General features: G+C 40.3%; 1 protein-coding gene across 1 annotated transcript in view; it reads right to left on the bottom strand.

Annotated features, from left to right (window-relative positions):
• Positions 1–22,490, bottom strand: part of FAM185A (family with sequence similarity 185 member A) — a 48,722-nt gene extending 26,232 nt beyond the window's left edge. Inside the window, exons 1-4 of the mRNA XM_049814151.1 lie at positions 22,063–22,490; positions 14,338–14,447; positions 9,066–9,158; positions 3,429–3,567 (exon numbers count right to left, since the gene is read on the bottom strand). Of these exons, the coding sequence (XP_049670108.1) occupies positions 3,429–3,567; positions 9,066–9,158; positions 14,338–14,447; positions 22,063–22,456 (736 nt within the window). The 5' untranslated portion in view covers positions 22,457–22,490. The remainder of the gene's footprint in view (positions 1–3,428; positions 3,568–9,065; positions 9,159–14,337; positions 14,448–22,062) is intronic.
• Between the last annotated feature and the right edge of the window lie 1,826 nt (positions 22,491–24,316).

Here is a 24,316-nt window from a genome sequence, read left to right as displayed (position 1 = left end):
AAGAAGGTCCTTGAAAAATATTAAACATGTAGAAATCAAACTCCTATTAACCACAGACTTGTATGACAGATATGACTAATATTGCATAATGTAAACATATTAGTGTGATAGGCTCACTTCAAACATTTAGCTAGAACAAAAGTTGCTTTTAAAGCAGATAGGAATGTCCTGCTGTGTTGTGACCTGCACTGTCTACAGACAGTGCACAGAAATGCACTTTTCGTCATGTAATTGTTCCATGAAGGCCAACAGTTAACTTAAAAATTTTAAGCTAGCTAAGTATTTTTTGGACACGTCAAGGGCAAAGAGAGAAACACCTGACTAGAGGTAATTACAGTTTGATTATTACATCCAACTGACCTCAGCATTGTAGTGCAATATTATAAAGTCCAAAATATAATACTTTTAACAGAATATTGATGACAGTGGCTTAGTGTTTCTTTTTTGTTACTTCTGAAGAAATAGTTCCCTTTTCTATCATGTACAAGCTTTGCTTCTCCATAAACACTATAAATCTTCAAACTACAGTATTGCAAGTCAGGATCAGTATAGGACCAGAGGCAAAAGATAGCTTTTGGGGTATAAAGGCATCACTTCACATTTTATTATTTCCATCCCTTCCATTCAGTTTGAAGACTCTCATGGTGGCAGGGTTATTCTGATGCACATAAAAAGCAAACAAACCACCATGCAGCTTTTTACCACTTTGACTTTGCATGCCTAAAAAGGAATGAAGATAAAATTAATTTCTACAATCCCGCTTTATATACAGTGAAATCCAGAAACATAGCTGAAATTTATGGAACATACTTTGGCATAACAGATTCTTTTCAGAATGGACTATAGAATTCCAAGCTCAAGCATTATACCATACTAACTTCAAAACACTTCAGATTTTCTGCTTTGTCTTATTCAGGTCACTAACAGGATAAGGCACCTACATGTTCACCTTTTCCTATATATTAATTAGTGTGTAAATATATAAAGTAACTGCAATAACCATGTTTTCCAGCATGATTTCCTCACATAATGAAATAGTTACTAGACTATGACAGAAGGTCAAAAGCAAATTTGAAGTCCTGCACGTGAGGACAAGTCTCCCAGAAAGGTCATGCAATCTTTGTCCTTGAGAATACTCAAAGCTCAACCAGACAAGGCCATGAGCAAGTTTGCTCTGATTGAGCCCACATTAAGCATTAGTTTGGAATAGATGTAAAATTCTTTTCCAACTTAAACTATTTTGTGGATAAAATAAATTAATAATCAATGCAACTCAACCCAAGACTTTGGCACAGTTGCAAAGAGAGGTTTCCGTTTTCTCCTATGTGCCCCTCTGTGGAGAAGTTTCACTATAATGTTACTGCCCCTTGGATAAAGTAGCACATTTCTCAGTCTCAGAGCTGTTGCCCTTTTGTTTTTCAAGTGTCAACCCAAAAGCTCAGTGGCACCTGACATCTCTAATGCCTGTTATAGAAACTGATGAAAATGACTCAAAACCAATTTCTACAAAATAATGCATTATTCACTAAATGCATAAAATTCATTCAGTAAAAGTACAAAGCATGCAAAACAGCAATTAAGAAAGCCTAGGCACTGACAGTGTTGGACTTGTACAGCCCAAGATTCAACTACAAAATGGGTCTCAAGACAGGTTTGTAAAGTTTGTGTTGCCCTAACTTCAAAGTTCTCAGTGCAAAAGCAATGAAGTATAACTTAGTTTTGTGCACAGATGTACTGATTTTTTGCCAACTATAGTATCAGCATACTGTCAGCTATAGGGAAATAGTGGGCTTTAACTGCCTAAGAAACAATCTGCCCAAGTGTTTACAACTACTACTAAAATTGAGCTACCTCATGAACAAAGACTAGGAGTGACCATTTTTTTTTCTAACATATAACAGGAGTTTATCTTTTCCACTAATATATATACGTTTATGTGTGTGTATATATATATATGCAATGTAATGATTTAAAAGACTTTAAAAGTATTTGCTTTTACTATTAAAATATGACTGAGCATGATGTTTTGCAGAAAATATTTTTTCTGAAAAAACAGATTAGAAGTACTAAGCAAGTGTGCAATTGTTTGTAAAAGAAACAGCTAAAATAACATTAGATGTTCCAGACCCATTTAGTAGAGAGCTCATGAAAATAATGCTGAAGTAACATAAGAAATGTCTGTATAATTTGGATACAATTCTATTTGTTTTCACATTGTTCTTCAGCTAAATGACAATGAGGCATTACTAAGGAAGTAAGTCACTAACTACAGCAGTTATGATTTCATTTTTGTACCATGAAAACAAAAAATGAACTTTTGGATGTGCACAGAGGCATGAACATGCTCATAAAGTGATCATTCCACAGTATTGTATCGGTTTGAAATTAGAAAAACATAACAAAACAGCTTATCAGACAGAAGTACCAGTAACAATACAGTCTACATTTCAGGAAAAATACAAGAAGAAGAAGAAGAAAAAATCTTATTTCTGCCTATGCATGCTGAAGTGAACTTTACCTAGCAGGTTTAGAAACCATTCTTAAATTTGTCCACTCTGTAAATGGACAAAGGAGTTGCTCGTTTAAGGAAGAAATGAGTCATTTATCAAGCAAGATAACAACACAAAATTTCTAAGAAATTGCAGCAAATTGTTTATAAGGCATATAGCTGGAAATCTGGAACTCTGACTGACCTGAGTAATTTTCAGGCTTTGTACATCCTTCAGTTTATTTTACTTAATGTTAAATCACCACAAATTCATTACAGCACAGTCAGAACTCAGTGGGAATTTTTTTAAATTAGAAAACCACACCAGATTCCAACCTTGACTGCTGTTTCTATAAAAGACTCTCAAGTTAATTAGTTTTAGTTCTAGGCGAAGCACATTAAAGGGTGGATGGAGTAGAGACTTTTTTCCCCCCAATCAAAGAACAGAAACTTTCACCACTTTATTAGTACAGGGTGCCAGCACACACACAGACTATTTCTGCTAAAATCTTCTAAATACGGTCAAGTTCTACCATAGTTCTTAAGTAGATGCTGTAAGAGTTAATTCTCCTACAAAGAAAATAAAGGATGGAGAGAGGGAAAGAATAGCCTCTTTACTACTTTGTGTAATTTCATTGCTGAATTTTAAAATATTTTGACATCCTTAGTATGTGTGATGTTTCTTTCCTGTAATATACACTTTTTGCTATTTCACAAGTGTGCTTATAGAATTGTTTTGGGTTTTTTTTTTAAATAAATACAGTATGCTATATGGTAAGTTAATTCTCATCAATTCAGTCTTTAACAAAGACAGAACTGTTTTGTTCATATACTGTGCACAGCTAATTTAGTGACACTCTATAACATTAGTCCATTTGTAACTGTAAACATTATGAATACCTTCAAAGCAGCCAAATTTGTGACAGTATTTCCTTCTTACCGTGAATACTTCCCAGCAGAATATCACCAGCTACTGAAGACAGAGATGATGTTTCTGCATAGAGATACTTAGTTTTCAGCAGCCCATCTTCAGTAGATATGTTGATGGATGTCCCCTGCAGCTTCTCTATATTCACACTCTAAGAGAAATAAACTTAAATAAATGTAATGGAAAACTTGTCATCACAGTTTGAAAAGGCAGAGGGGAGTAACACTATTAAGAGGCAAAACAAATGGAAAGCAGTTGTTGGTACAGAACAAAAGGAATCCAGTTCTTAGTTAAAAGCTACACAAGACAAAAATACCCAAACTTTTTCATCCAAGAGCTCTGACCAATAAGTTAATGATTCTTTACAACATTCCTATGAATCATTGCATCCATCGTACAGGTAAAGAACCCAAATAGTCACAAATGGATGACAGAAAAACTTGATTTATTTTTAAAAACCAAACCACTTCATTTTGAAAAGAAAAAAAGGATTAGCTTTAATAATGAAGACTTAATGTTCATACAGCATTAGGACACTTAAAGCATTGGTAATCAGTTTTCTGCCACCACATACTGAAACATCCACTCTGTTACATACAGCCATTTATGCAGATTAACCGGCTCACTTTATAGACATAGCTTTCGTGAAAGTTTGCAAAAAAGCCAGAGCTGCTCTTTTTCTCAGCATAATTGTTCATATTACCTCAGTTACTCAGGCCTCTGTTCTTGGACTTAAGACTCAAGCTATACAAAGCCCTGAAAAATGAGGGATAAGATCTCAATTTCTACTTCTTTTCAACAGAAATTGAGAGAAAGGGTAAGAATTGAAAAGTTGCACTATGGATAGATTTGGGGAATAAAAGGTGATAGATGAGGTTATCTATGTACAAGTGACCAGTCGTGTGACATAACCTACACCTATATGAACCACCCAGAACAAATCACATGCTTGTGCAACTACCATATGAATTTAATTCCATAATTCCTCTGTTAAACTTGATTTATGATGGAATCATGCAATAGTTCATAATTAAACCCCACTCAATTTGTTTTTATTTTGCTTACGCAGACTTTAAGTGAACTGCACAAAATCCTTATTCATTTCATGAAATTACATATGGCCTTCTAGATAAAACTGTTCCTTATGTCAAATTATCTTTAAATCCACTTTGTCATTTTAGCATTGTCATCTTGTGGAAAAAAGTTAATATGAAAAAATAAGTCTGCTGACCCTTCCAGTATTGTATTAGATAAACTATGGATGAAGTAAGAGGTATTCTGACAAACAGCAACTACTCTTGCACAAACTCCATCCTGTATTGTATCCCAAGCAGCTGGTTTAGTATGGGCTATAGGACAGACAAATTATACTGTGACCTCTCCAATCCATACATACTGAGCTTTACACCATCTTTACACCTTAATGAGCTTTACACCATCTTTATACCTTAAGTCATAAGATTACAGAATGGACTACTATCTTAAGACTTTTGACATGATGCTACAATACAAAGTAGGTCTCCAAGAATGTAACAAAATACACTAACCTTTAAGAAAATGTGGTCATCAAAGTGCTGTGCTAGAATTGGAGATATGTGACAGTCAATATCTACAATCTCTGCAGGTGATGCTGCTTAAAGCTACGCTACAGTATCTAAGCATCAACAGTAAACAAAACCAATGATACCAAGGCATAATTTGTCACTACTGAAAGTTACAGCAATTCAGCTTTTCAATCTTCCAATGCTTATAACAAAACTCTAACAAGCAAACACCTTAACAAACAAGTTTAAACTGCAACTGTCCTAGGAATGTTTCCCACAGAGTATTCCACTACTTCCTCGCCCAGGATAGCAAAGTGTAAACCTGCTGAGGCACATGGCCAAAGCAACAAGTAAAAGAAAAGCCACTGCAATTTTAGGCTCTACAATCCAAACCTGTTCTGAAGATAGTTAAATGACTTGCAAAAAACCTTTCCAATTTTAGCAGGGCCATCACTGCTATCAGCACAATGAAAATAGTGAGGCACACTTTTGGAGGGGTGGAGGGTAGATAAAATGAAAGTATCAGCATAGTTGGAGTGCAAACTGGCTGCCTTGTGGCATTCCTGAAGTGGAAGAGGAAAGCCCCAAAAGCTACATCTGTTACTATGGTATGCAAGTCTTAACTCTATTTAGACATTTATCTTATTTAAATATTATGAAGTGCTTTATTATAAACAAGCTCACATACCAACTCATCTTATTTAGCCCCAACTACCTTTCTTAAAAATGCACAGCAATAAAGATTTGTCTCAGCACAAGATAAAAAGAAGTACTGAGTCAGCTAGTTACAAAAAAAACCAAAACAACCAAAACACAACACCCCCCCCCCCCCCAAAAAAAAAACCAAAAAACAACCCAACAAACAACCCACACCCTACCAATACAATGAACATTTGCTTCAGAATAACCCAAATCAGGGAGGGGGGAGTGCAGGGAAATCAGTCAGACTGCTCAAGACTAAAAAGTATTCTAGATAGTGAAAGCATGAAGAAAAGATAGGATTACTTTTTACTGAGACTAAATATGTTTCAGTCCCAAATTCTTTAACTTTTATGAATTTTTGGCAGAACATAGATGTTTGGCTCTGCTAACTAAGTGCTATAGAAAAGTCTCCATGGTACAGATTAGCTAATGACTCCCCAGTCAAACAAATTTGATTATTTTTGTCCACTGAACCACCAGGTTTTCTGGAAAAATTCCTTCCCTTTTGAGTAGAGCCTTGGGAGCTGCAGTTACTGAGACTGACCACATGCTCAAGTTCCATCAGTTTCTTACCCTTTTAAGAAAAAAGGTCAGTCTACCTTCATAAATCAGACTGAGAATGTTTTTGCACCTGAACAGATTTCAAGATGAAAACTACCATCTTCCTATGTTTAAATACAACATAAACAACTCCTTCCCAACATATTCTTCTTCCTGGCCTTCCTTTCTGTGCTACCCTTGCTCAGATACTTTACTAGTGTCTTCTCCATTTTCCCCCTTAAAAATATTCTCTATTTCTCAAGTGCTTAGTGTCTTTTACCACATCCTTTCCCTCCCCACCTCCAGGAGGGGGCTGGAAATGCTGACATAGCCATAATTACATAATGATGACTACAACTGATGGAAGAAACATCTCATACAAACATACACAGGAGACATAAGGCTGACAGATTAACAGAAGTGGCCAACCAAGAAAAGAAATCTCACACTGTCCTTCCTAACTACACAAACTTTGTTGATGAGAAGTCCAGTAACATAAGCCAAAAATATTGTTCCATAGCTGTAAATTCCAGTCAAAAATTACTCACTTCACTCAAGTCACTACACCTTAACAAATGTAAGAGTGACTTCTAACAATGTTACAGACTATATAAATATTTATGATCACAAAAAAGCATTTCAACTTAATATGCATGAAGTTTGTTTTATTGTTTCAGGAGGACAGTGTGTTTGAAAAAAGTTTTCAAGCAGCATTTAAAGACTCAAAGCAAAACAATGACATTTCTTATTTTCATGAACTATATTTTCACGTAGATATAGATCTAATAATTTTTCTACCATCCACTTGTTTTTATCAACACCAGCAAGATGCTATTTGTGATGAACTCCATGGACTGCATTGGTGTAACAAACTAGTTTGGGACAAATGACTAAGCAGCACAACTCTAAAGACCACCACCATGCTATTACATTGTGAACAGCATGAATCCACAGCAGTCAAAGCACTTCCTAGATTGCACCCAATCTTATTCACTGGTAGAATGCAAGGATTCCAGTCTTCAGATCCCTCCAACAGAAGCCCTCTGCAGAAAGATGGATGACACACCAAGAAAGCTGTGAACTACCTCTGCCCTATTCCACTCCCTGTGGCTACTAGTGGCTTAGGATGGATCCTAACTCCACTAACTAGTAATAGTCCCAAGCAAACTGCCAATCAATTAGCACTGATCAGTCCAACTGTGGCATCAAGAGAGCATGTCACAGTCAGATGTTACCCACTCTGCTTTATGCTGGGAAGTCTTGCTGGGATGAAGTAATGTTCATGCAGAAATAGCAATCATATAATCATTTAGGTTGGAAAAGACCTTTAAGATCATTGAGTCCAACTGTAAACCTAACACTACCAGGTCCACCACTAAACCATGTCCCTAAGTGCCACATCTACACACCTTTTAAATACCTCCAGGGATGAATCAATCAACCACTTCCCTGGGCAGCCTGTTCCAATGCTTGACAACTCTTTCGGTGAAGACATTTTTCCTAGTATCCAATCTAAACCTCCCCTGGCACAACCTGAGGCCACTTCCTCTCGTCCTGTCACTTGTTACTTGGGAGAAGAGACCAATACCCACCTCACCACAGCCTCATTTCAGGTAGTTGTAGAGAGCAATAAGGTCTCCTCTCAACCTCCTTTTCTCCAGACTAAACAATCCCCAACAACAGTACAGCTACAGCAGCCTCTGGGCTCTTCTGTACATGAAAGGCAGGCTAGCATCCACTACAAAGAAATGCAGGCAATTTAATGTTGGCAGTTTTTGGAAAATCCAATGGCAAGTTTCTTAGTTTAAAGAGAGATGTTAAGAACAGCTCACAGCTGGCTCAGTCTAAGTGAACATATGATCTCAGAACCCAGTCTACAAGGTGTAGAACAGTGCCAAATGGCACTTCACAGAGGTGATTTTGGACCCCTAGAACTTAATAGCTTGATCTCAGTTCTATCTTGGCTAGGGAGAGCTACCTGCGCTCTTTCTGATTCTTTCCAGTGTTGCTGGTTTTAAGGGTACCTATTGATTCTGACAGAGTACTGCATGCATCCAAGCTACTTCCAGACTTGGCTTGGCTCCACATGTTCATATAGCAGTGCTTCAGATCTAATGAGCCCTAAGGCAACCAGTGGCATGGATATTATGATGCCTAAACATTCAAGTTGAGCCCAAAAGCCAGACTGGGTACGAGAACTGTAGTATTATGGAAGGGAGTCTAGCTCTACATTATTTTAAATATTGGAGAGTTGACTCCTTATGGCAAGAAACCAAACCAGATTAGAGTATTATGATGTTTGTCTTATACTGCCATCTACTGAAAAAAACAAGCTATTTCTCTATGAAACTCTTATTGCTGGTCATGATTCTTCTCGTTGCATCTCAAAATTATATGACATTATATTTCCTCAGCTGCAAAGAAATATGCAAACCTTCTACTCTTCCGTTCTTACAACCATATAATGCTGGAAGCGTACAGCATGTACAAATATCAAGCCACTATTCATGAGACACTAAAACTCATGGACCTATTGTAGAATCCAGGTGCCTAGATATCAGCCAAGTAAAAAGTTTAAGAGGGTTGTGAGGGTCTACATAATTAAAGCTTACGAGCTGGATGAGCTAGCACAATACAACCTCTGTACTGATAGAATGACCACATGCTTATTCCTGCTCTTTCTGTGGAGCCTGTTTACTAATCCAAATCTAGTATAAGATACAGACAAATTTAAGTTAACAGTGAAAGGACAATCAACCAGTGAGGGTCATTAAATATTCTTCAGCTCATTCTCAAAATTTAGTCATTTTGCAACAGACAAGCTGAATAAGCCATTGAAGACAAAGTTTTACTTCTTACTTACACCCTTCTCTGTTGCATGAATATCTGTATTTCCATAAAGTGTTCCAAGACCAATTACTTTGCCACCATTTGTCCGTATATCAATTTTATGGCTCTGAAAAAAAGTTTAAAAATCATATGGTTAGGATAATCATATTTAGAAAACAATATGCAAAGTATTTTTTCAAGCTGTACCACAATAACCACCTTGGATCACAAACTTCCATTTTACTGTAAAGGTTTCTTCTCAGGTGATTGCCAAATGTGCTGTTTATTTCCAGTGGAGTCAAACTCAAAACAAGTCACCTTTCTTTGTAACTGAAACACAAGGGAAAGAATGATGCTGAGGAACCTTTTATTCTCAATAGAGGTGGGGTTTTTTTGTTTTGTTTGGTTTTTTTGAACTAGAAAAACATTTACTCAGTATATATTAAAATAAGCAGCAGGGGAAGAAAGAGGGAACTTTGTATTTTATTTATACTCCATCCAGAAACCAAGGTATGCATATACCCAGTGCTGCAGCAGATGAGAAACACGAGCTGGCAGTAAGAAATGAACTAGCAAACTGAAACCTTCCAGTGATCTGGAACCTACAGTGTCACAGAAGTCTGTAAGATAATCATATATACACACACAAACACACCACAGAGCTACTTAAGCTTGGAGTATTATAAATACCCATAAGCTTCTGAGGATGCATACCAGTGCAAACCTGAGGCCTGCAAGTACAACCAGATCCTACAGTGTTTCATTCCAAACAGATTCTAATTCAAGTTAGGTATTTTGCATACATCTGCATTACAGTCTCAAGTTTTTCACAAAGAAACCATGTTTCAAGTCAAAAAATGCTATAGCCCTCATACCTTTCAGCTGTTGCATACAACTGACAATGAGAAAAAAATGTACAGAAATACACACAAACTAATCTCAGAAAGACAAAAAAACAGGTCTTGAAAGTAAAGGTCAACCATTAGGGAGAAGGGGAAAAAAATAATTTAAAAATCAGATTTAAATCATCTAACTGTATTCATAAGCTGCAACTTCAACAAATCTTGACTTTAAGTAGTCTACATATCTCGACAGCAAAGCTCTTTTGCTTAAGTTCACCAGCGTGAACATTGGAATAACATAGAATTAAAAAAAATTCAGCATTTTTTATACTTAATGCTGGATATGCTCCCCCCCACCCCCATATCCTTCGTTTTCCCATACCCACCACTTCCATTTTTTTATATATTTGTTTCCATTGAAAAGGGTATTATTCCTGTAGATGCTATTTAATTTAGGACACCATTTGTTAAATTTGACAATCAAGCATATCAGAATTATTCAAGATATGTAGATTATTATACACCTGTCTGGATAAGCAATAATAAATTGAATTAACTAGGTCTAAGCAGATGACAACAAGATTAAGGACTATATATATAAATATGAAATCAAGTTTGCAATATGGAAAACATGGACTTATACTGCTCCAACACATTTCCGATGAAAGACCAAGAATCAGAAGTTTCATGGGGTTTCATAAGACAGGAAGAACTCTACAGCAGTGTTTCTTAGTTTTTGTGTTCTCAAGTCTTGCTTTCTCCCCTTCATTTAAGAGGCTTCCTCACAGTAAAATGCAACGCCCCTAACTTGAGACTACAGCAGTGCTTCAGACCTTTTAAAGGTTGTGAATAACTTGGTGTTCAGTTAAGCTTCTATACAAATATAATAGATGATTCTCTCCATATACAGTAAACAGGGTAAAGCTAAATTAGATGCTTCAGCCAGACATCACAGTTCCTTTGTGGCAGTTACATTAGGCACATCATCAGAATAATGGTTAAAAAGCAAATCATCCAAGCATATAACTTGAGAAAAATACAGGAACTCATAAGATTAGAAGAATTTATGTATAGCAATGACTTACCAGTATGGCCACTGATAGTTAAATAAAATAAAACCACAACATACACACTTATTTCCACAATTTTTTTTAATCTATCATTTTTGGGATAGAAAAAATCTTTGATAAGGACACAGGTACCTCAACTTTCTTCTCCAGAATTATTAGACTTATCCCTATCCTCTTAAAAAAACAGGCTTTCAGAGGTAGGTGTCAATAGAGACACCTAACAGACAGCAGGATTTGCTGAGAGAAGCAGCAAGTTATAATGGTCAAGTAGCTTTTTCATTAAGAGGGAACATTCCACTAGCTGAAAGTAAGAAACACTAATTTGTCATAGGGCTTCTCCTAGCGAAGGAGAAAGGTTTGAGTAAGGAAGAGGTAAAAGGCTGTCAAGGCCATGACAGGTGTTAAAAGAAAAACAGAAAAACTTGTTCAGTTCACAGAAAGGAAGGACAGTGGTGCAGGTCTTTAACAAATCAGGCTCAGACATGGTCTGTGGTGAGGAAGCATGGCAGGTCTTCCACTGACCATGCGCAAGACATCTGGAAATTCTTGTTATCACTGGCACAGTCAAGGAGTCAGAAGTAACTGCTGAACACAGAAACAAAATTGAAGGGTCTCCTTGGTCCCACTGTCACTGCTAAACTGATGGACTGTAGTAAGAAGCAGGAGGAAAAATTAAGAAGCAGCACCATACTCTGAAGAAGATCTAGAAGTCATAACTGCATTTTGGAATTACTGCTACTATCAGATGACCTAGAGACTTGGAAGGGATAGGGTGAACTGGGCTTTTGCCAATTACAGAACAACAATCAACAAAAAATAATCTCAATAAAACAACCCTCAACAAATCTCACTGGCCAGATAATGCCTACCACACCAAAAGTACCAGTCAAAATCCATTAGAAAACTCATAGGGAATACTCATCTTTTCTGTTCAATTACTAGCTTGCATGATTAAGGAAAGCAGATGTCAAATTTCTAGCTCTTCTGTAAAGACACCAATACAGTATACCAAAAATCAGCAAGTTTTCTGAATTAGAAGTTATACAAACAACTTCTTGCAGTCTGTGGCAAGAGAATTAGCAGTCATGAAGCTGCTTGCTGGTGCTCTTGGATAAATAAATAAATAAATCTGGTCATGCGGGGATTAAAGTCATTGATCAACGATCTTTTGCTCTCTACTGTAAAGAAAGAGTCTACTGCTTTGCTAGTCGATGAGGTTTGTGGAGAGCATGATAGTGAAGCAACATTAAACAGCTCTTGAATCCATCCAGAGGAGGGCAGTATCACTTCAGTTTGCTCAGTAAAGCACATTCCCTGAAGGGGAATCGGCTCTTGTGCTGTACTACAGAATCTAGTCTGTAAGATTATCGGTAGCTTTGAAAAAACCCCAAAGGTGAATAATTCTGCTTCTCACCAGTAATTCTGTTTCTCTTCTAATACAGAGTATAATTCCTGAACCTGTATTACAAAAAAATTTAATTACAGTTGCCTTACTAGAACTACAGTACTTCTCAAAAACATTAGACTAAAAACTGGTTGTATGGCTAAGACATACTGTAATTGAACAATTGTTTCCTCTTGCAAACACCTGCATGGTCGGTAATTTTAATTCAAAACCTTCGTCTCACTACTTCAGAGTCAACAAAACCAAGAGTGGTAACATATCTTCTCTATTCCCATATGTTGAAGATATCACAGTAACCAGAACAAAGACAACCACTCACCACTCACAACCCAAAAGAATACTTCGGTAACTATTTCAGTTAAAAAAAGCCAAAGCCTTATAATCTACCAAAGCTCTGTTTTAACAAGTAATTTGCAGTTCTTTCTTGATACTTTAAATATTAAATGCCTTCTGCTTTGTGGGACAAGGCCATTCTTCTCATCTGAGGCTTAAGGGAGCAAAGAAGCTTCCTGTGGCCACCAATGTAGTGGACACAGAGGTGCATGCAGAGGGGAAGGATCATCTTTTACACTTGCAGTCTTCCTGATATTTCTGTGAATCAAGCAAGGCTCAAAGTTGACAGAGGAAAAAAGCAACACCAAGCACCTCTAAACTATAATGAGGCTGTGGAGGAGTTGGTCTCAGGAGCCCCAAACTGGTGACCTTACAGCCTTCTTTTCAGTTCATTAGAGAGTATTGTTTCATTGCTCATTGAAGTCTCAAGGATAATAGAACTGACTTTTTAATTTTTAAAAGTTCAACACTTTTCACATACCAGATTATATATGAAAAAGGTGCCCATGAAATTAGGTAGTTGTCTTTCCTGAGAATCCTCTTTTTCCACGACATCACAAGAAATTCCTGACAGTTGTGATGGCATGCTGTGATTACTGTCACTATTGCTGGCCAAAACTACTTTGTTTTCTCATATTATGTAGTTTCTCATGTACTGCTGTTTGCTGCTATGTAAAGAGAGTAATGTTTAACCAAAGCTTTAGACAGCAATAACACATATGTACTGTTAATTTTTTGTTAGATTTTAGTTACCTTTTTAAGAGTAATATGGTCAATTACACAGAATCTGGAAGATTCGAGTTGTCTGTAGTTCACTAAATATGGAGTAAACCTAGCTCTATTGTATATTAAATTTCCCCTTAAGTTCAGTTTCCCATATGTGCAATATAAAATCATGTATTACCATGGTAGAGAAAAACATTGAAAGATTTTTCATATCTCAAAAATACTTAAACTTAGGAATTATCCTATTTGAAAAGCCCTTCTTTTGAATTTATACCAATTCCTGCAGGTACCATCCCAATTATTCAAGTGAATTTGATTCCAAACAGCACCTAAGTGACATATACTTCGATTATTTCTACAAAAGCCTATGTCAGTAAACCTGAAGTCTTAAGACTGAAGAAACATGGTCATGACCATGATTTATACAGTATTTATCAGATATATTTCAGTCATGTATTTTGGACATGTAATGTGTAACTTCTGATTGAAAATTAACCTAAAGAGTTTGTCAATAGCACTGATATATCAGAGTTATTAAAAAAAAAAAAACACGGGACAAAAAAGCAGCATACTGCAAAGTCCCAACTGAGCAAGCATAACTATTAACCTACTAGACAGGAAATAGCAGTCTGTCTTTTTTTCTTTTTTTTTGAGGGGCAGGATGGACAGAGATCAGGCTTACTGCTGTCACTGTTTCTGCTGACTTTGGATATCAAAGGTACCTGGACTTCTGACTCCACATCATTTAGTGTTATTGACTTTGTGTCGTAATGGGATGTGATAAACAAAGGTGAGATGCTACACACATAGTAACACTTCGAAATACCAGAGTACTTCTCATCTCCAGAACTGGTAATTAAGTTCTTAAACTATATTCTACCACACAATCCCTTTTAAAACACTGATGGGGTGGGGGAGGGTTCTTCATACCTTTATTGACTGCAAGACGCTAGTCCCCTTCTCTGTTTCTATTTTGCAGTTATCACATTCTATTTTCTGAATCTTCACGCAGCCAGTCCCTGATGTTTTGATATCCAGATCTAGAATTAAAAGTTTTATTAGCAACAGAATGAGAAGAGTCAGTTCTATTTAACACAGTACTTGATGGCTTTATGTAGTAATTACATATAGTAGGGAGAAAAAGCAGCTTGTTACTAAAGACTCTTCTTGCAAAGTTTGGCCATATACTTTCAATTGCATGACTAGTCACTATCAACAATTGACACTGAAAATTTTGTAAGCCTGTGTATGGCCATCCAGCTTCGAGAGAACATTGCCTCTTGGCAGCAGAGTGACTAACCTCTGGCAAGGAATCAGCAGGGTGCGGTCCTTTGGTGAAGTTTTATTTTTTTATTTTTTTTTAACCCACTCCCAAACTCCACCTCCATCTCATAGCTACCCTAGTCACCAATTGTATTAGCAATTCTACTGAGACATTTGGGTACCCTGACAGGGGTTTTGGGGTGGGAAGGTTGGCTGGTTGTTTGAGGCCACATGTAGAGGAGTAAGATTCAACAGCACAAATACATCGGTCTTGCTTAGACCTACACTGCTTCAACTAGCAACACATAAGAACAGGCATAACACAAGAACAGGCATAGATGAGTTTGTTTGCATGTGTCATTCCTCTCCAGCCTTCTGAAAGGCCTGACTTACCCCCCTGGCATGAAGAAGCATGTTTGCCTCTAGTCTGAATCACCTCACCTTATTACTGTTATAGGCTCTCACAAAGAAAAGTCACTAGGTTTTGTAGATAACTCTGTCATCAAGGGAGTAATTTATGGGCTCATAATGCTTTATGCAGGAGCAGCAAAAGCCTTTTTCTGCCACTTGAGCTCACCCCTGAGTTTAAGGAACCAGGAAGAAGTTTAAGAATGTGCAGTCTAGGGATTCTGACTATACTAATAATAATTTATATAAATGACCACCATAACAACTGGCAAAAGTAAAGGCAGGAGAGGAAAAAAGTGGTTTTGTTGTTCTAAGGAAAAAAGACAAAGGAGAAAAAGAAAAATTGAACAGGAGTCAGAAGTGTTTGCTGCAAGACACATAACTGAAGGACTAAGAGAGAAATAGTGAGCCTATTACTCTCTAAAGAAAAGGAGATTATCTGGGAAAGAAACTTTCATTTAAACACCTGTGAAAGTCTTTCTTCCACCTCCACTAACTGCTAAGGTGACAAGAAATATGAGAAGGAAAATCAGAGGATGTATAACACACTCTGCAACACAGCAGAGGCTGAAGATCAATACTGTCACACTGCTGCTCAGGACAAATGCTGCAACCATGATGACAGTAGCTTGCAGATGAAGGCAAGAGATTGAGAGCTCCAATTCACAGCAAAGGGAAGTTTTTCCACCTAACAAGCCAGGAGAATCCAAGAGGCAGAGATAAAACACATTAGGTCTTTGCTGCAAGAGTGCTACCTTATTGCCACAGTAAGCTAAGAGGTTAAATTTAGTGAAGGATGCCGACTGTGTTTGCAGGTAACAAATCCCTAAGAAAGAGGGCTAGAAGAGGACTGGATAAGGAGGTTTTCCAGAAAGCAGTTTTATTTGGAGATCTTGTTTTCTTAGCATCTTCACAGAAGAATTCCAAGAAAGAGATTTTAATCAAATTGTGTGTTTCTTAAATTTAAAGTAAACTCTAAGATAGGGTTTGAAGCATGTAAAAGCACAAAACCTAGTAAACTGGACTGGTGACTATCATCAGAGACTCAAGGGCCAGCTCCACAAGGTTTTATGTTGTTAAGGCCTAGACAGTTTCATGAGACTAAAAATATCTGAGAGGTATCTGAGATATTTCGATTTGATCAATGCTGATCTACAGGTTCTGAAGCTGAGACAAAACTTTTCCATAGGGTTTTACTTCTCAGGGAGCAGTTGGATTGTTTAAACACAGTTCCTAGAGACACAAATAGAGGCACTCTCCAAACATCTACACTTGAAACAATATGTCCCTACACAGCACAAACCTGTAGAGTTCAAAAAGAAAGCAATATTATTTTTGAAATAGAAGCTGTCTTGCTCAAAACTGCTCAATTCACCCACTGAAAAACTGCACAGTCCTTGGGATCTACATCGGAGACTTTTTTAATTTCACTTTGAGAAGAGAGAGGTCCCAAAGCCAGTTTGCTTGTGCAAATCTTTGAATTCAATCAACTTGATACCCTCTTGCCCTTATTGTTTCTGTCAAAAGGGGTGAGGAAAAGGCTTAAGAGCAGTCAGTTTAGCCATTATACCAACTTAGTAAGACTTTTACAAGTATAAGGTTAAAAACTGCTGATCCTGCAGGGCATATTATGGCCATCATTTGAAAGGTAGATTAGTAGTGTAATCGTAGCTGTATCAAAGATGGGTGTCAAAAGAGGACACACAAGTCTAGGGATTCATGAGCATGCTGTTAAAAAACACCAGGGATTCCTGCAGACATACTTTGTGCCTTGATCCTCTGCAGAGTCACAGTGCTTTGCTAGCTGTGATATACCAAAAATTAGTGGACAAGTAATGGAGCCCCTCTGTCTCACAAATAGGCTTCCTGAAGCAAGGATAAATGACTCCACAAAGAGACAGGCTAAAAGCTGGATAATATTGCTAAAGAAATTTTAACAAGCAAGGAGGAACAGGATACAATGTTTCAATGCCAAAGCTCCAGAAATAGCTAGCTTGATTCCTCCTTAGCAAAGATGAGGGCTGAAGCCACACAAACCTCAAAAAATGCATGAGGGTCTCTGAGGTGCAAAGGATTTATATTGGAAATAAAGGTACATAGGGAAAAAAAGAACTTTGGTATCAGAATGTAAGCAGGGGTACCCCAGAAATACCACCTTAAGCTGTAATATTTGAAATAGACTGGAAAATTACTGATTTTAAAGTGACTCAGCAGCCCTGGACTACTAGAAGTACTTTATGACGATCTACTTCTCTGCTCAGAGGAAGCTTACCAGTAAGTAAGCATGCATGTAAAATAATTCAGTCCAGGAAAAACTATTTATTGAGGGCGTCAGATTGTGGCATCTGCTACTCTGAGGCTGTAACTCTGCCATGCTTAGGAGTAGACACTGATGAACTTTTTTTCTAACTCATTAAAATGTTAAGACTTCAGAAAAATACACTGTTGAAAACATTCACATTCGCTTTCCACTAACATAAAAAGCAGAAACAAGTAGTCCCAGGAGCTTAGGTTCTCCCCTCATATAAGCAGGCATAAAAATTGTTTAAGTGATACCATAAAATTATGAATTTGGTAATTCACAGAAACCTTCAAGACCCATACATTCATTCAGTTGGCTTAGTTCCACAAGTATCTACAGTGTTTAGCCAAACAGCTAAGTGATCCTAGGGACTTAAATAAGACTAATGTGGAAGAGTTAAGCTTTCCCAAGGAGAGAATCAATAACAAAAAACCATACTCGCTTACAAGTGGGCCTAGCCCAGGAGTGCTTGATCCTGTGCCAGATGGGACAGAGCTTTGGTATTCTACTCCATGAATCTTGGCTACCACTTCAACACTCAAGGTTCTCCTCCTTTGACTTTGAAGCCTCTGTTCTCTTCACCAGGGTACAATATGCAAAAAGCATTGGAACAGTTTGCCAAAGGACGTTATGCAGTCTTCATTCTTGGATGTTTCAAAACCAGACTGGATAAAATCCTGAGCAGCCTCCTCTGACCTTGGAGCTGACCCCGCTTTGAACCAGAGGTTAAACTAGAAACCTTCTGAGGTCCCCTCCAACCCAGATTATCCTATGATTCTAATACAATATCCATGTACTAAAGCAAAACATCAGAACATCAAAACATAGTAAAACAGGACAGATGATTCTCAAATTCTGGTTATGCAAGACCTCAGTTGGGTTTACTTCTGAGTACTCCGACAATGTACAGTAACCAGAAATCAAAGAGCTGGCTTCAGGTTTAATTAGCACGTGCAGTTCAACATGCTAAGACACAGGGTTCTCTATGTGCTAAGCAGACTGTGAACCTACAGCCATGTGCCTACACTGTCCCTGGAATAAATAGCTAGCATATACACGTGACCTGAAGGAAAATAAATAAGTACTCTAGATTAAACAGAAATTCATTGACATCTATCATCTTTGAAGGTTAAATGTATCAGAGAGGATTATCAGATTGTGCATGATATTGAAAGACTATACACGGCATAAAACTAGACATTAAGACAGAAATAGAGGATCCTTTAGTACTTGCCCTACTGGGCTTCTTACAAGTTGCTTTTGGTTTAAAATGCATACTTAAGCTTATCATCTAGCATCTTCTGCACATGCTCTTCGAGGTCTAAGGTGTTTTACCTACCTTAGAGCTTCCTGGATAAGCTCCAACCTAAATTGCAAAAGCTGTTATGAAATGCCTTCACTTCCAAAATGAAGAAAGAAGCTAGAATACTGTAAAGACATTCACATCAACTTCTCAACTTCTTACAGCTAAGTGACAGAAAGAGAGCTCAGATAAAACGGTCTAAATAGAACAGAGTTTACATCCTCCTCACGCAATCAAGGAAGGCCAGAGAAAAGCCAAAGTTCTTGCAGAGCAACAACAGTTTCTTTCTGTTTTGAGCTATGTTTTTACAAGGGATTAAGATCTTTTGCTTATGCAATGATGTTTAGTGGATAATTCTTTCCTAAATAAATAAGAGGAACAACCCAAGCATAAACTACTACTCAGAGAACCCAAAAACCAAGCCAGAGCTGAATGGACACAAAGTAGAACCTCACTGGCAAGTAGCAATTCTACTTCACTGAGTACAAAAAAAATATTTATATTTAGGAAATATATCTCTGGATTTTCCTGGATAACAGCATGAACTGACAATACTAACATCATTCTAATTATGGGGTGACAAACAGCAACTAGTAGAAGGGGGCTATAATCCACAGACCGTCCAGGGAACCTGAATTGCATGAGCTTACCACAAACCCAGATGGAACAGCTTAGAAACCTACAAACTATTAAAACCTACTTCAAGAAGGAAGGCTCTAAGACAGTCTGCAGGGGTGGTTGACATTCAGACTATCATAAGAATCTCAAAAGACAGGACAAAAGCTAAATGATTTTTTTTTCCATCAATCAGGATTCATTATTGAGACCTTTTGGGAAGGTTCCCCACACTGAAACTCTTTATGAAGGCTGAGATTCTCCAGATCTTAATACAATGAATTCTACCCCCCACGAGAGTAACCAAGTCTGGAGTAACACATAATAGTCACTCAGAGATCCTGAAGAAACTGAAATATTAAATTACCAACAGCTACAGTAAGCAGACAGACCTGGTACCAGAGAAATGAAGGGTAATAAATGAGACACTGGGTTTCAGTTTGATTGTCTGTAATCCTGGGATGGACTCTCTGAATGTACTACAGACAAGCCAAGGTAATCTTTGCACTTGCCAAGCAGGAAAGAAAAAAAAAAAGCTGTAAGAACATAACTGACAATTTTTAGAGAAGAGTCAAAACTACAAAAGTCTCTTGGAAAAGACAGTCCTGCTACAGTTCAGTGAAAGAGTCAATGAATACATAGGTAACAGTTGATTTGTTTAAGAGAACGAACCTGGATTTTCAGATGTCTTTAACAAAAGACTTAGTCCTGTATTGTCTTTTAGGTGTAAACTGTGCATCATCTTCAATACTACATGAATTTGGAAATCAGCAGAAATACCAAGGTTGAAAAGTTTCATCAGTGATACTGAATTATTCAGACTAGTTAAAAACTCACTGACAAAATGCAGAAAGACCTTGGAATACCACTTACTCAAATGATAAAACAGCAAGAATTTGAATGGATGGTGTGCCTTGTGGGACTTTTTGCCACGAGGCATGGAGTTTGCCAGGAAACTCCCACCCTGAATCTGTTTACATGTTTAAGTGGACACTCGGAAGAGAGATCCACTGAGTAGCTGAGCTGTATCAGGCTCAGAAAATCCCCCAAGCTGAAAAGAGTTGACGGCTAAGAGAACACTTAGATGAAGTATCATGCATGTTTGTCCTGTTCTTACTCTTCCCTGAGCACCTGTTTATGACTACTGCTGGAGACAGGACAGCAGGCTAGCTAGACTCATGCTACAAATCATTATGCCTATTCTAACATAGACAAAGTAAAGCACACTGAAGGCAAGGAGGAGGAGAAGCCCCTGATTTTATTTACAGAATGTTTGGCTGTATATTAGTTGTTAGGAAACAAAAGAGACCATAAGTTTTGGTAAACATATTTAAGAAACACGCCTTCAGTTATCAACAGTGCTCAAAAAAAAAGAAAAAATGTTGTAAATTATAGGGATGAGTAAGACTAGAAAATGAAAGAGAATACTGCTGTGATAAATCCATAGCACTTCTCCATTTTGAATGATATACAGTTCAAGTGCTTCTAAATGAAAACATGAAAAAACCCTCAACCCCAAAAATCAAAAACCAACATAGCAAAATTCAAGATAAAGGGAAAAAACATAAGAGACGATAAAAGGTGCAGAATGTCTTTGCTGTAAGGGTTTGGAAAAGCTGGAACCAAGAGAATGTAACAGCACACTCTACAAAAGTCATAGATGACATATGAAGCATAAGTAGAGTGAGATTATTCACCATTTCTCATACCACAACTGCAGCAGAGCATCAAATGAAATAAAGCAGCAGTCTTGAACAACGACTTGAAGCAAACCAAAGGACCATGTTTTTTTGTACGCTGAAAAGGTTTTCCAGCATGGTGAAACTTAGTCTGCACTGTACAGGCAACGGCACAAATCCATAGGGAAAAAACCCACATCGATGACTAAACACAAATCTCTCTGGGTCAAGTACTTCCTAAACCTCAGCTCCCTGAGGGGAATTATCCTAGCAAGCTTGCCCGTTTCCTTCCCTGCCAGTATTTCAGTCCAGCACAGTTGTTTATTGGTTTCGGCCACTACAGCTGCTCTCCCAAGTTGTCTGTAGGTTCCCTACCAGAAACCCTGCATAGATTTTTGCCTTGTGTACCAGCTACTAGGAAGGCAGTTAACTCTATCCCAGCTGAAACTAGGACATGTCCAAAAAGATAATGCAAGACGTGCACTAGACAAAGGAGCCCTTCTTGGCATTTCATCTGTATTGTTACCTTCCAAACGTTTTTGATCCCTGTGGAAGGCCTCCCAGCGTAACAACCACCAATGGAGCTGGTAGATCCAAACAACCCTACTGGGAACAACCTTTCAACTGCAGGTGTGCATAGCACATACTGAGGACCGCTGTCTCCCAGCTGAGCTGCAGTTACACATCTTTCCTGGAACACCAGCTGTCAGGGCAAAAATAAAAGCGTGCGTTGTAACTACCGCTCAACAGCAGAAGTTTCAGCATTAACTCTTGCTGACAAGAGGGTCAGCAACAAACCATCTGCGCAAACACCGAAGAAGTCAGGAAACACAGAGAAAACCCGGGACGTCTCGAACCTCCTTAATGCGAGGGGGCGCGACGCCATTTCCCAACACCCGCTGCCAACAGCGCTTCCAGCCGGAGCGGCAGCGGTGCCGGCACAGCCGCCGGCGAGCGCCACCGCCTGAGGGACCGACCCCCTCTCCCCGCGGGCTCCCCGTGCCAGCACGCCGCAAGGAGAGGGCTGACAGCCGGCCGCGCAGCCGCCTCGCCCGCCGAGGGACCCCCGCCGCCGCTTCACCCACCGAACTTCACGGGCGTCCTGACGTCCACGGCGGTCTTGCTGTCCACGCCGTCCGCGACGATCGCCATCTGCTCCAGCGCCTCGTCGTACTCCACCCGGACGCGGTCCTGCTGCCGGCCGCGGGGCGGGGGGCTGCCGCCGGCGCCGCTGACGGCCACCAGAACGCGGTCGGCGCCCGGGTAGCGCTCCGGGTCCAGCGGGCGGACGCTCACCTGGCAGGGCAGCCGCACCCGCAGCCGCCCCCGCGGGCTGACCGCCAGCGCCCACTCCCGAAGGGGCTTACGGCCGCCGGCCTCGACGGAGCCGCTGCAGCCGCGGCGGGGGGCGGGCGGCCCCCACCACCCGCCCGCCGCCCGCACCGCCAGAGGCCCCCAGCGCGGGGGCAGCGCCCTCATGCCGCCCGGCGGGGCCCCGGGGAGCCGCGGCAGAAGCCCCCTGAGGGGAGGCGAGGCGAGGCGAGGCGAGGGGAGGCGAGGCGAGGCGGGGCGGGACGCGACAGGGCAGGGAGCCGCTCCTCACGGCGGACGGCCGTTACCCCCGCCTCGTCACGTGACGCGGCAGCAGGCGGGGAGCGGCACCGGGGCGGCCGGTAAACAGGCGGCGGCCTCTGGCGCGCGCCCGGGCAACGACAGGCGCCAGCCCCGCCCACCCAGGAGGCTCCCGGGAGTCGTGGTTCTGCCAGCGGGCGGAAGGAACTACAGTCGCCAGAAAACGGCCGACGCCGGCCGTCCTCATCGGCCTATCAGCCGAGGGGGAAAGGCGGAGCATTTCCGTAGTCTGCTGCTATTGGGCAGCGGGGTGGGACGCTAAAGCCAATCGGAAGCGAGGGTGAGGGCCAGCCGGCGTCGCCATAGGGACGGGGGACGCCGCCCGGCGAGGCGGGGCCGGGCCGGGCCGCGCCGGCCGCGGCCTCACAGGTAGGGCCCTGCGGCGGACCGGGGGCTGCGCGGCCTGGAGGGGCTTGCGGCGGCCGGGGCCGGGGCCGGGGCCGGGGTCGGCGTCGGCAAAACCGCCGACGTAACGTAGAGGTGGGAAGCGAGTCCAGCGGCGCCGGGCCTCGGGGCCGCCTCAGTCCTGTTTGAGGAGTCCCGGGTGGGCCGGGGCCGGCCCGCCTCCCTGGGTGCCGGGAGTCTTCCCCCCGCTCCGGGGGGCCGGGGTGGTGCCATGTCGTGCGTGAGAACACCTCAGGGCGTGAGGGCCTTTTCCGTGGTCCCCTCGGGCTGATCGTGGCGCAGCCAAGCCGCGGTTTCCAGCGGAAGAGCCGTGCTGGTTGGGTTTCAGCCCGCTCAGCTCCCTGACGCAGCAGCCTCTGCAGCCACGGCATTTAACGCCTGCAAGGAGGACGCAGGGAAGAAGAGAGGAATGGGAAGGGGGAAATGGCGGGGCTTTGGGTGGCAGCCTGGTCTTTGTTACGCTTAAGCCTACAGTGAGACCGCAGGCGTTGAAATGTCCTCGGTCAGAGGATGAAGAAGCAGTTTGGCAGATGTGCTGGAAAAACAGTTTTTTCAAAAGTGGTGTCGCAGAGCTCCGGAATTGGTCTCTGTAGAGACAGCTCGGTTAACATGTTATTTACTGTGACTGATTTTTAGGAGTTAGCAAACAGCCTAGCAGTTCTAAAGCCAGCCAAATAAATATTTTCCTGAGTTCTGTACAAATACGTCATGAGACGATTGTCCTTATAGGGTTTACAAACAAGTGGGGAACTCCTGAATTTGGTTAGAAAGACTTTTATGGACTTCATAGTCCACATTATCACTGTGCTATAATTAAAAAAAAAAAAAAAAGAAGAGGTAGGGGATGTGGGCATAGATCATGTAAAGTCAGGGGCTGCATTCTTGTCATAGATGTAGTTTACTGCCAATAACAAGAGTGTAACATGCACAGAAAGGTGCGTTGTCTTACCTACATTGCAACACAAGAAATAGTAAAATCTGGGTCTGTTACTTTATTTATTTGCTGCCTTTTGTACTCCATGTGTTGTTTTTCTTCTTTTCCAAAAATAACTGTGCAAGCTGTGCAATGTGATATTTGGTCATCAAGCTCTTTTCATCTCCTTAGCCTCCTTTCCATTTTTATCACTGTCTGGCATTGATTATGAATCTGAAATGAGATCTGAGTGTCCAAGAGGAAAGAAGATGGCCCTAGCTTTTTGATCCATCTGTAATTTTCACTGTGGAAAGTTTCATAAACATTCATATTCATCAGTAAAGCCCTTCAAGTTAAATTATTTCATTGGTTTATATTATTCAGTCTCA

The sequence above is a fragment of the Accipiter gentilis genome, chromosome 11 (genome assembly GCF_929443795.1).
Source record: "Accipiter gentilis chromosome 11, bAccGen1.1, whole genome shotgun sequence".
Taxonomy (NCBI): Eukaryota; Metazoa; Chordata; class Aves; order Accipitriformes; family Accipitridae; genus Astur; species Astur gentilis.
This window is presented reverse-complemented; position numbering and strand designations above follow the sequence as displayed.